This window comes from Melopsittacus undulatus, chromosome 27 (genome assembly GCF_012275295.1).
Source record: "Melopsittacus undulatus isolate bMelUnd1 chromosome 27, bMelUnd1.mat.Z, whole genome shotgun sequence".
Classification (NCBI taxonomy): Eukaryota; Metazoa; Chordata; class Aves; order Psittaciformes; family Psittaculidae; genus Melopsittacus; species Melopsittacus undulatus.
In genome coordinates this window covers 101,518-114,351 of record NC_047553.1, presented here as the reverse complement: position 1 = coordinate 114,351, position 12,834 = coordinate 101,518, and the positions used below count along the sequence as shown (strand labels likewise).

Sequence of the window (12,834 nt, the reverse complement as noted above, 5' to 3'; positions counted from 1 at the left end):
ATAGACCCCCCCCCATACCCATATGTGGTCACGTGACACAGGGCGATGGACCCCCCCCCCGCTGCCTTCGTGCCCCTCCCCCCATGGGATCGCGGGAACCAGGACCTGGAATATGTGGATCTGGATGAATTCCTGCGGGAACATGGACTCCCCCCGAGCCCTGGAGCCCCCGCGGGACGGGGAGCAGGTCAGGGGGGGGGGGGGGACCCGAGGTATCGCGATAGAGCCGTAGGGGTCATCTGTCGCGATATAAACACTCTCTTATTGACATAGGGGCCATCTATCGTGATATAAACCCTCTCCTGTTGCCATAGAGCCCCATTATCATGATATAAACCCCCTCCCATTGCCATCTATCGTGATATAAATACTCTCCTGTTGCCATGGGTTTCATCTATCGCGATATAAACACCTTCTTATTGACATAGGGATCATCTATCGCAATATATACCCCCTCCCATCACCATAGAGCCCCACTATCACAATATAAACCCCCTCCTGTTGCCATCTATCGTGATATAAACCTCCTCTTATTGACAGAGAGGTCATCTATCGCGATATAAACCCCCTCTCATTGCCATAGGGACCATCTATTGCAATATAAATCTCCTCCCATTGCCATCTATTGTGATATAAACACCCTCTTATTGACATAGGGGTCATCTATCACGATATAAACCCCCTCCCATTGCCATAGAGCCCCACTATCGTGATATAACACCCCTCCTGTTGCCTTATATCCCCTCTATCGCGATATAACCCCCCCCATCACAGCCCCCCCATTAACACTCTCTCCCCCCCCCTTTATCCCCATTACAGCCACAGCCCCTCCCCCTCCCCGCTGCCCCCCCACCCCCCCCCTGCCGGGGGACCCCCCATTGGAGGGGGGGGGGCTCGGGGGGGGGGTCACCTTTGACCCCCGGAGGCTCCGGTTCACCCAGGACGAGCTTCGGCCTCAGCCCATAGGGAGGAAGGCAAAGAAGGTTCAGGTGCCTGAGGAGCAGAAGGTATGGGGGGACCTATAGATACCTATAGATACCAATGGGCACACATGGATCCCCATAGACCCCAATGCACACCCATAGATCCCCATAGTCCCCAATAGACACCCATAGACCCCTATAGACCCCAATGGGCACCCATAGATCCCCATAGATCCCCATAGACCCTATATCTATAGGACAAGCGGTACTGGAGCTGGCGCTCCCGCAACAACCCAATGGACACCCATAGACCCCAATGGGTACCCATAGACCCCCATATATCCCTATAGGACGAGCGTTACTGGAGCCGTCGCTCCCACAACAACCCCATTGACTCCCATAGACCCCAATGCACACCCATAGACCCCCATACACCCCCATAGACACCCATGTACCCCATAGGACGAGCGGTACTGGAGCCGGCGCTCCCGCAACAACCCAATTGACCCCCATACACTCCAATGGGCACCCATAGACCCCTATACAACCCATTGGACACCCATAGACCCCTATACACCCCAATGCACACCCATAGACCCCCATACACCCCAATGGGCACCCATAGATCTCAATGGACACCCATAGTCCCCATAGACCTCAATGGGTACCCTATATACCCCTATACACCCTCTATCTATAGGACGAGCGTTACTGGAGCCGCCGCTCGCGCAACAACGCAGCCGCCAAGCGCTCCCGCGACGCCCCAATTGACCCCCATACAACACAATGCATACTCATAGATCCCTATAGACACCCATAGACCCCCATAGAGCACAATGGGCACCCATAGACCCCAATGCACACCCATATCCCATAGGACGAGCGGTACTGGAGCCGTCGCTCGCGCAACAACGCGGCCGCCAAGCGCTCCCGCGACGCCCCAATGGGCACCCATAGACCCCTATACACCTCCATAGACCCCAATGAGCACCCATAGACCCCCATAGACCCCTATAGACCCCAATTCACACCCATAGACCCCCATAGACCCCCATACACCCCTATAGACCCCTATAGACCGCTATAGATCCATATACCCATAGGACGAGCGGTACTGGAGCCGCCGCTCGCGCAACAACGCGGCCGCCAAGCGCTCCCGCGACGCCCCAATGGACACCCATAGACCCCTATAGACACCCCATAGACACCCATAGACCCCCATAGACACCCATACACCCCCATAGACCCCAATGCCCACCCATAGACCCCCATACACCCCCATAGACCCCAATGGGTACCCGATATACCCCTATATGCCCTATAGGACGAGCGGTACTGGAGCCGCCGCTCGCGCAACAACGCGGCCGCCAAGCGCTCCCGCGACGCGCGGCGCCTCAAGGAGAACCAGCTGTCGCTGCGGGCGGCGCTGCTGGAGCGCGAGAACCTGGCGCTGCGCCAGGACGTGGCGGGAGCGCGGCGGGAGCTGGCGCGCCTGCGGGCGCTGCTGAGGCGCTATGAGGACAGGCATGGCGCTATGTGAGCCTATGGGAGCAATGGGGTCAATGGGATCAATGGGGTCAATGGGATCAATGGGATCAATGGGGTCAATGGGGTCAATGGGATCAATGGGATGGGAATGGGATCAATGGGATCAATGGGGTCAATGGGATCAATGGGATGGGAATGGGATCAATGGGGTCAATGGGATCAATGGGATCAATGGGATCAATGGGGTCAATGGGATCAATGGGGTCAATGGGATCAATGGGATCAATGGGGTCAATGGGATCAATGGGATCAATGGGATGGGATGGGATGGGGGGAGCGCGGCGGGAGCTGGCGCGCCTGCGGGCGCTGCTGCGGCGCTATGAGGACAGGCATGGCGCTATGTGAGCCTATGGGTGCAATGGGGTCAATGGGATCAATGGGATCAATGGGATCAATGGGGTCAATGGGATCAATGGGATGGGATGGGATGGGATTGGGATGGATTGGGATGCACTGGGATGGGATTGGGATGCACTGGGATGGATTGGGATGGGACTGGGATGTGATTGGGATGCACTGGGATGGATTGGGATGCACTGGGATCAATTGGGATGCACTGGGATGGATTGGGATGGGATTGGGATGGATTGGGATGCACTGGAATGGTATTTGGATGGGATTGGGATGCACTGGGATCAATTGGGATGCACTGGGATGGATTGGGATGGGATTGGGATGGATTGGGATGCACTGGGATCAATTGGGATGCACTGGGATGTGATTGGGATGCACTGGGATGTGATTGGGATGCACTGGGATGGGATTGGGATGCACTGGAATGGATTGGGATGGGATTGGGATGCACTGGGATCAATTGGGATGCACTGGGATGTGATTGGGATGCACTGGGATGTGATTGGGATGCACTGGGATGGGATTGGGATGGGATGGGGTGGGATTGGATGGGATATGATGCGATGCTGCTCGGTGGGGATCCCATCCCATTGCAAGTCATGGATGGTCCATGGCACAATCCCATTCCCATAGGGATCTAACTGGAGCCGGACACTGAGCAGGGAGAAGATGCCAGAACTGGGATCCAGCTCCATGAACTGGGAACCAGATACATGAACTGGGATCCAGATACAGGAACTGGGATCCAGGTCCATGAACTGGGATCCAGCTCCAGGAACTGGGACCCATCACTGGGAATTGGGATCCAGCTCCCATAGGATCCCATAGGATCCCATTCCCATCCCTTGGCTCCATCCGGATCCATCCACACCCCCCCCATGGTGGGGGACCCCATAACCGGACTGACCCCCCCCCCCATAGGGGTCCCCCCTATAATGAACCCCAATTGGGGGGTGCCCCCCCCCATAGTGACCCCCAATTGGGGGGTGCCCCCCCCATAGGGGTCCATCCACCCCCATAGTGACCCCCAATTGGTGGGTGACCCCCCCCCCATAGGGGTCCATCCACCCCCCCCCTAGTGACCCCCAATTGGGGGGTGCCCCCCCCATAGGGGTCCATTCACCCCCCCCCCCCCATAGTGACCCCCAATTGGGGTGCCCCCCCCCCATAGGGGTCCATCCACCCCCCCCATAGTGACCCCTAATTGGGGGGTGCCCCCCCCATAAGGGTCCATCCACCCCCCCCATAATGAACCCCAATTGGGGGGTCCCCCCCCCATAATGAACCCCAATGGGGGTCCCCCCCCTATTTATTCCCCAGCCCCATGGCTGATTCAAAGCACAATGGGGGGGCCCCATAGGTTGCCCCCCCCCACCCCACACCCCCCCCCATAGGACCCCATTGCCCCCAGTAACCCCAGTACAGGCCAGTAGCATCACTGGGAGGGGGGAGGGGCTTGAGTCCGACCCCTCCCCCCCCCCCCCACCCATTGGGGGGGGTCAAACCCCTCCCCCCCCCCCAGCACTTTGACCACTTTAGGACCCCTCCCCCCACCCCCCCCCACCCACGTGGGTTTTGGGGGTCGTGACCCCCCCCCCCAAAGTGGGGGTGTGGGGGAGGGGCTTTTGTATAGAATAAACACGTGACCCTCGATTGGACCAATGGGATGGGGGGGGGGGGATGGGGAGGGGGATGGGAGGGGGGGGAGAGGGGGTCCCATTGGACCCCTATAGAATTCCTATAGGATCCCTATTGGATCCCATTGGACCCCTATAGAATTCCTATAGGATCCCTATTGGATCCCATTGGACCCCTATAGAATACCTATAGGATCCCTATTGGATCCCATTGCATCCCTATAGAATCCCTATAGGATACCTATTGAATCCCATTGCATCCCTATAGAATTCCCATAGGATCCCTATTGGATCCCATTGCATCCCTATAGAATCCCTATAGGATCCCTATTGGATCCCCATAGAATTCCTATAGGATCCCTATTGGATCCCATTGGACCCAAATAGAATTCCTATAGGATCCCTATTGAATCCCATTAGATCCCTATAGGATCCCTATTGGATCTCATTGCATCCCTATAGAATTCCTATAGGATCTTTATTGGATCCCATTACATCCCTATAGAATCCCTATTGGATCCCTATTGGATCCCATTAGACCACTATAGAATTCCTATAGAATCCCTATTGGATCCCATTGGACCCCTATAGAATCCCTATAGGATCCCTATTGGATCCCCATTTAGACCCCTATAGAATCCCTATAGGATCCCTATTGGATCCCATTGCATCCCTATAGAATTCCTATAGGATCCCTATTGGATCCCATTGGACCCCTATAGAATTCCTATAGGATCCCTATTGGATCCCATTGCATCCCTATAGAATTCCTATAGGATCCCTATTGGATCCCATTGGACCCCTATAGAATTCCTATAGGATCCCTATTGGATCCCATTGCATCCCTATAGAATCCCTATAGGGTCCCTATATGGCCCCCCCCGGGTCCCCTCAGGCCACGCCGGAAGCTCCTCCCCCTTCCCCACCCACCAATCCCGTTGCACCGAGCGCCGACGCCAGCCAATGGGAGCGCTCGTCCGCTTTAGCCCCGCCCCTTCACGGCGTGAGAGCCGCCATCTTTGTTAAGGGCACGTCCGCTCCAGCCAATAGCAGCGGCGTTGTCATGGCAACGCGAAGCCTCGGCGGCCATCTTGTCTGAGGGCAGAGCCGGAAGCCCCTTGTTTCCCATCATCCCCTGCGCTCCTTCCTCTGCCTTGCGCTCAGCGGCCATCATGGTGGGTCCCGTTGTGCGGGGGGGGGGGGGGCTCCGTTATCCGCCTCCATCCGCCCCCGGATGGCACCGATCCGGTTCCATCGGTACCCGGATGTAACGGGGGGACCCTGAGGGACCGGATGGAACCGGTTTGGGGCGGATCCGGTACCGGATGGGGCCTAACGGGGGGGGTCTGTGCAGGGCATCGATATCCGCCATAACCGGGACCGGAAGGTTCGGAGACGGGAGCCCAAGAGCCAGGACATCTACCTGAGGCTGCTGGTGAAGGTGGGATGGGGGCACCGGGGGGGGGGGATGGGGACCGGTAACGGCACCTCCGGTACCGGTAACGGCACCTCCGGTATCGGTATTAACGTCTTTAGTACCGGTATTAACGTCTTTAGTACCGGTATTAACGTCTTTAGTACCGGTATTAACGTCTTTAGTACCGGTATTAACGTCTTTAGTACCGGTATTGACACCTCCGGTATCGGTATTGGCACCTCCGGTACCGGTATTGATACCTCCGGTACCGGTATTGACACCTCCGGTACCGGTATTGATACCTCCGGTACCGGTATTGACACCTCCGGTACCGGTATTAACGTCTTTAGTACCGGTATAAACGTCTTTAGTACCGGTATTAACGTCTTTACTACCGGTATTAACGTCTTTACTACCGGTATTAACGTCTTTACTACCGGTATTAACGTCTTTACTACCGGTATTAACGTCTTTAGTACCGGTATAAACGTCTTTAGTACCGGTATTAACGTCTTTAGTACCGGTATTAACGTCTTTAGTACCGGTATTAACGTCTTTAGTACCGGTATTAACGTCTTCAGTACCGGTATAAACGTCTTTAGTACCGGTATTAACGTCTTTAGTACCGGTATTAACGTCTTTAGTACCCGTATTAACGTTTTTAGTACCGGTATAAACGTCTTTAGTACCCGTATTAACGTCTTTAGTACCGGTATAAACGTCTTTAGTACCGGTATTAACGTCTTTAGTACCGGTATTAACGTCTTTAGTACCGGTATTAACGTCTTTAGTACCGGTATTAACGTCTTTAGTACCGGTATAAACGTCTTTAGTACCGGTATAAACGTCTTTAGTACCGGTATAAACGTCTTTAGTACCGGTATTAACGTCTTTAGTACCGGTATTAACGTCTTTAGTACCGGTATAAACGTCTTTAGTACCGGTATTAACGTCTTTAGTACCGGTATAAACGTCTTTAGTACCGGTATTAACGTCTTTAGTACCGGTATTAACGTCTTTAGTACCGGTATTAACGTCTTTAGTACCGGTATTGACACCTCCGGTACCGGTATCCCCATTACCGGTACTGGTGTTACCGGTATCCCCATTACCGGTACTGGTGTTACTGGTGTTACCGGTATCCCCATTACCGGTACTGGTGTTACTGGTGTTACTGGTATCCCCATTACCGGTACTGGTGTTACTGGTGTTACTGGTGTCCCCACAGCTCTACCGCTTCCTTGCCCGTCGCACCAATTCAGCCTTCAACAAGGTTGTCCTCAAGAGGCTGTTCATGAGCAGGAGCAACCGACCCCCCCTGGCCCTGTCCCGTATGGTGAGTACCCATACTGGGAATGCTGGAGCCCATACTGGGAATGCTGGAGCCCATACTGGGAATGCTGGATCCCATACTGGGAATGCCAGAGCCCATACTGGGAATGCCGGAGCCCATACTGGGAATGCTGGAGCCCATACTGGGAATGCTGGAGCCCATACTGGGAATGCTGGAGCCCATACTGGGAATGCTGGATCCCATACTGGGAATGCCGGAGCCCATACTGGGAATGCTGGATCCCATACTGGGAATGCTGGATCCCATACTGGGAATGCCAGAGCCCATACTGGGAATGCCAGAGCCCATACTGGGAATGCCAGAGCCCATACTGGGAATGCTGGATCCCATACTGGGAATGCTATATCCCATTATGGGAATGCTGTATCCCAGTTATGGGAATGCCGGATCCCAGTTATGGGGATGCCATATTCCATTATGGGAATGCCATATCCCAGTTATGGGAATGCCGGATCCTGGTTCTGGGAATGCTGGATCCCATTATGGGATCCCCATATCCCATTATGGGAACACCATATCCCACTCTGGGAACACCATATCCCATTATGGGAATGCCATATCTCATTGTGGGAATACCATATCCCATACTGGGAACACCATATCCCATTATGGGATCCCCATATCCCATTCTGGGAACGCCATATCCCATTGTGGGAATACCATATCCCATACTGGGAACACCATATCCCATACTGGGAACACCGTATCCCATACTGGGAACACCATATCCCATACTGGGAACCCCATATCCCATACTGGGAACACCATATCCTATACTGGGAACCCCATATCCCATACTGGGAACACCATATCCCATTATGGAAACACCATATCCCATACTGGGATCCCCATATCCCATACTGGGAACACCATATCCCATACTGGGAATACCATATCCCATTATGGGATCCCCATATCCCATACTGGGATCCCCATATCCCATACTGGGAACCCCATATCCCATACTGGGATCCCCATATCCCATACTGGGAACACCATATCCCATACTGGGATCCCCATATCCCATACTGGGATCCCCATATCCCATACTGGGAACACCATATCCCATACTGGGAACCCCATATCCCATTCTGGGAACACCATATCCCATTCTGGGATCCCCATATCCCATACTGGGATCCCCATATCCCTTACTGGGAACCCCATATCCCATACTGGGAACACCATATCCCACCCCATAGATCCGCATGATGAAGAAGCCTGGTAGGGCTGATAAGACTGCAGTGGTTGTAGGGACAGTGACTGATGACGTCCGGATCCAGGATGTCCCTAAGCTGAAGGTAATGGGGTTTGGGGTGAATTAAAGGGGTTTTGGGGTCTGTGGTCGTTAATGGGGGTTTTGGGGTCGATGTCCATTCATTAACATGGGTTTTGGGGTGAATTAAAGGGATTTTGGGGTTGATGGTCATTAATGGGGGTTTTGGGCTGAATTAAAGGGATTTTGGGGTCTTTAGTCATTAATGGGGTTTTGGGGTGAATTAAAGGGATTTTGGGGTCAATGTGGGTTTTGGGGTGAATTGAAGCAGTTTTGGGGTCCATTCCCATTCATTAACATGGGTTTTGGGGTCCATGCCCATTGACTCCCATGTGTTTTGGGGTCGATGCCCATTGACCCCCATATGTTTTGGGGTCCCTGCCCATTGACCCCCATGTGTTTTGGGGTCCCCCATAGCTGTGTGCATTGAGGGTGACTCGGGGGTGTTTTTGGGGTGAATTGAAGCAGTTTTGGGGTCCATGCCCATTGACTAACATTGGTTTTGGGGTCCATGCCCATTGACCCCCATGTGTTTTGGGGTCCCCCATAGCTGTGTGCATTGAGGGTGACTCGGGGGGGGGGATGGGGGTGTTATTGGGGTGAATTGAAGCAGTTTTGGGGTGAATTGAAGCAGTTTTGGGGTGAATTGAAGCAGTTTTGGGGTCGATGCCCATTGACTCCCATATGTTTTGGGGTCCATGCCCATTGACCCCCATGTGTTTTGGGGTCCCCCATAGCTGTGTGCATTGAGGGTCACTCGGGGTGCCCGCACCCGCATCCTCCGGGCTGGGGGATCCATCCTCACCTTCGATCAACTGGCCATGGCCACCCCAAAAGGGAAGGGAACCGTCCTGCTGTCCGGTGAGTCACCCCATTGATCCCTATGGGGTCACCCCCCCCATTGATCCCTATGGGGTCACCCTTATGGGGTCCCCCCACATTGGTTCTTATGGGAACCCCCCCATTGATCCTTATGGGGTCACCCCCCCATTGATCCCTATGGGGTCACCCCCCCATTGATCCCTATGGGGTCACCCCCCCCATTGATCCCTATGGGGTCACCCCCCCATTGATCCTAATGGGGTCACCCCCCCCATTGATCCTTATGGGGTCACCCCACATTGATCCCTATGGGGTCACCCCCCACATTGATCCCTATGGGGTCACCCCACATTGATCCCTATGGGAACCCCATTATGGGGTCCCCCCCCATTGATCCTTATGGGGTCACCCCCCATTGGGCCTTATGGGAACCCCCCATTGATCCTTATGGGGTCACCCTTATGGGGTCCCCCCACATTGGTTCTTATGGGAACCCCCCCATTGATCCTTATGGGGTCACCCCACATTGGTTCTTATGGGAACACCCCCCCCTTTGGTCCTTATGGGGTCACCCCACATTGATCCTTATGGGGTTACCCCACATTGATCTGTATGGGGTCACCCCACATTGGGCCTTATGGGAACCCCCCTTTGGTCCTAAAGGGACCCCCACCACATTGGGCCTTATGGGAACCCCCCCCCTTTGGTCCTTATGGGGACCCCCCCCATTGATCCTTATGGGGACCCCCCCCATTGATCCTTATGGGGTCACCCACATTGATCCTTATGGGGTTCCCCTTATGGGGTCCCCACACATTGGGACTTATGGGACCCCCCCCACATTGGTTCTTATGGGAACACCCCCCCCCCCCCCTTTGGACCTTATGGGAACCCCCCTTTGGTCCTTATGGAGCCCCCCCCACATTGATCCTTATGGGATCCCCCCCTTTGATCCTTATGGGAACCCCCCCCCCTATTGGGAACCCCCCTTTGGTCCTTATTGATCCTTATGGGACCCCCCCCACATTGATCTTTATGGGACCCTTTGGTCCTTATGGGACCCCCCACCCCATAACCATGTGCTTATGGGGTGCCCCCCCCATTTCCATCCAGGACCCCGAAAGGCACGAGAGGTCTATAGGCACTTTGGGAAGGCACCAGGGACACCCCATAGCCACACCAAGTAAGTGATGGGGGGGGGGGGGTCTTAATGGGGTTACCTTAATGGGGTTACCTTAATGGGGTTACCTTAATGGGGTTACCTTAATGGGGTTGGGGGGGGCTTAAGAGGGGGGTTTAGGGGTGATTTAAAGGGGTATTGGGGTAAGTTATGGGGTATGGGGGGGGTCTTAAGGGGGGATTGGGGGGGGTTAAAGGGTGTCTATTGGGGCTACCTTAAGGGGGCAATGGGGGCACCTTATGGGGGCACCTTAAAGGGGCAATGGGGGCACCTTAAGGGGGCAATGGGGGAGGGGTTATGGGGGCATCTTAAGGGGGCAATGGGGGCACCTTAAAGGGGCAATGGGGGGGTTATGGGGGCACCTTAAGGGGGCAATGGGGGGGGGTTATAGGGGCAATGGGGGCACCTTAAAGGGTCAATGGGGGGGTTATGGGATCAATGGGGGGGTTATGGGATCAATGGGGTTATGGGATCAATGGGGGGGGTTATGGGATCAATGGGGGGGTTATGGGATCAATGGGGGGTTATGGGATCAATGGGGTTATGGGATCAATGGGGGGGTTATGGGATCAATGGGGGTGGTTATGGGATCAATGGGGTTATGGGATCAATGGGGGGGGGTTATGGGATCAATGGGGTGGTTATGGGGTCCCCCCATGTCATTGGCTCCCCATTAACCCCCATGTCCCTCCCAGACCCTATGTCCGCTCCAAGGGCAGTGGGGGGGGTTATGGGATCAATGGGGGGGGGTTATGGGATCAATAGGGGGGGTTATGGGATCAATAGGGGGGGTTATGGGATCAATGGGGGGGGGTTATGGGATCAATGGGGGGGGTTATGGGATCAATGGGGGGGTTATGGGATCAATGGGGGGGGTTATGGGGGCAATGGGGGGTTATGGGGGATCAATGGGGGGGGTTATGGGATCAATGGGGTGGTTATGGGATCAATGGGGGGTTATGGGATCAATGGGGGGGGTTATGGGATCAATGGGGTGGTTATGGGGTCCCCCCATGTCATGGGCTCCCCATTGACCCCCATGTCCCCCCCAGACCCTATGTCCGCTCCAAGGGCAGGAAGTTCGAACGCGCTCGGGGCCGAAGAGCAAGTCGGGGCTACAAGAACTGAACCCCAATAAAGGCATCAGCCCCAATATGGGATCTGACATTGGGGTCACCCCATTGGGGCTCCCTATGTGTGTCATTATTGGGGTCACCCTATTGGGTTTCATTATTGGGGTTCACCCCCCATTGGGTTTTGGGGTCACCCCCATTGGGATTCATTATTGGGGTCACCCCCATTGGGATTCATTATTGGGGTCACCCCCCCATTGGGATTCATTATTGGGGTCAGCCAGTCAGGGCTACAAGAACTGAACCCCAATAAAGGCATCGGCCCCAATATGGGATCCGGCATTGGGGTCACCCCCCCCCATGTGCGTCATTATTGGGGTCACCCCCATTGGGATTCATTATTGGGGTCACCCCCCCATTGGGTTTCATTGGGGTCACCCCCATTGGGTTTTGGGGTCACCCCCATTGGCTTTCATTATTGGGGTTCACCCCCCCATGTACATCATTATTGGGGTCACCCCTATGGGATTCATTATTGGGGTCACCCCCCATTGGTTTTGGGGTCACCCCATTGGGATTCATTATTGGGGTCAGCAAGTCGGGGCTACAAGAACTGAACCCCTATAAAGGCATCGGCCCCAGTATGGGATCTGACATTGGGGTCACCCCCATTGGGGTTTATTATTGGGGTCACCCCCATGTGCGTCATTATTGGGGTCACCCCTATGGGATTCATCATTGGGGTCACCCCCATTGGATTCATTATTAGGGTCACCCCCATGTGCGTCGTTATTGGGGTCACCCCCATTCGGATTCATCATTTGGGTCACCCCCATGTGCGTCATCATTGGGGTTCAACCCCATTGGGTTTTGGGGTCCCCCCCATTTACCCCATTTCCCCCCAACCCCCCATTTACCCAATAGCCCCTCCATTTACCCCCCATTTACCCCATAGCCCCTCCCATTCACCCCATTACCCCCCCATTTACCCCATTGCCCCCCATTCACCCCATAGCCCCTCCCATTCACCCCATTGCCCCCCATTCACCCCATTGCCCCCCATTCACCCCATTACCCCCAATTTACCCCATAGCCCCCCCATTCACCCCATAGCCCCTCCCATTCACCCCATTACCCCCCCATTTACCCCATAGCCCCCCCATTTACCCCATTACCCCCCATTCACCCCATTGCCCCCCCATTTACCCCATTACCCCCCATTTACCCCATTACCCCCCATTCACCCCATA

The 12,834-nt window shown here is 54.8% G+C and overlaps 2 protein-coding genes across 2 annotated transcripts; both read left to right on the top strand.

The window, feature by feature from the left end:
• The first annotated feature begins 45 nt into the window (after nt 1-45).
• DBP (D-box binding PAR bZIP transcription factor) lies at nt 46-3,526 on the top strand. The gene is made up of 4 exons (XM_034072344.1): nt 46-187; nt 820-1,007; nt 2,248-2,459; nt 3,459-3,526. Exons 1-4 carry the CDS (start codon nt 46-48, stop codon nt 3,481-3,483), a joined length of 567 nt encoding a protein of 188 aa, XP_033928235.1. The 3' UTR covers nt 3,484-3,526.
• Nucleotides 3,527-5,575: 2,049 nt separating this feature from the next.
• Nucleotides 5,576-11,692, top strand: RPL18 (ribosomal protein L18). Its single transcript, XM_034072415.1, has 7 exons — nt 5,576-5,637; nt 5,817-5,903; nt 7,108-7,215; nt 8,436-8,534; nt 9,247-9,370; nt 10,445-10,514; nt 11,564-11,692. Exons 1-7 carry the CDS (start codon nt 5,635-5,637, stop codon nt 11,637-11,639), a joined length of 567 nt encoding a protein of 188 aa, XP_033928306.1. The 5' UTR covers nt 5,576-5,634; the 3' UTR covers nt 11,640-11,692.
• The last annotated feature ends 1,142 nt before the right edge of the window (nt 11,693-12,834 follow it).

Coding starts and splice junctions, on each gene's coding strand:
- DBP (XM_034072344.1), top strand. CDS start 46: ATGGACCCCCCCCCCGCTGCCTTCGTGCCCCTCCCCCCATGGGATCGC. Junction 188..819: donor CCCCGCGGGACGGGGAGCAG/GTCAGGGGGGGG, acceptor TCCCCATTACAG/CCACAGCCCCTCCCCCTCCC. Junction 2,460..3,458: donor GAGGACAGGCATGGCGCTAT/GTGAGCCTATGG, acceptor CCATTCCCATAG/GGATCTAACTGGAGCCGGAC.
- RPL18 (XM_034072415.1), top strand. Junction 8,535..9,246: donor AGGATGTCCCTAAGCTGAAG/GTAATGGGGTTT, acceptor GGTCCCCCATAG/CTGTGTGCATTGAGGGTCAC. Junction 9,371..10,444: donor GGGAACCGTCCTGCTGTCCG/GTGAGTCACCCC, acceptor ATTTCCATCCAG/GACCCCGAAAGGCACGAGAG.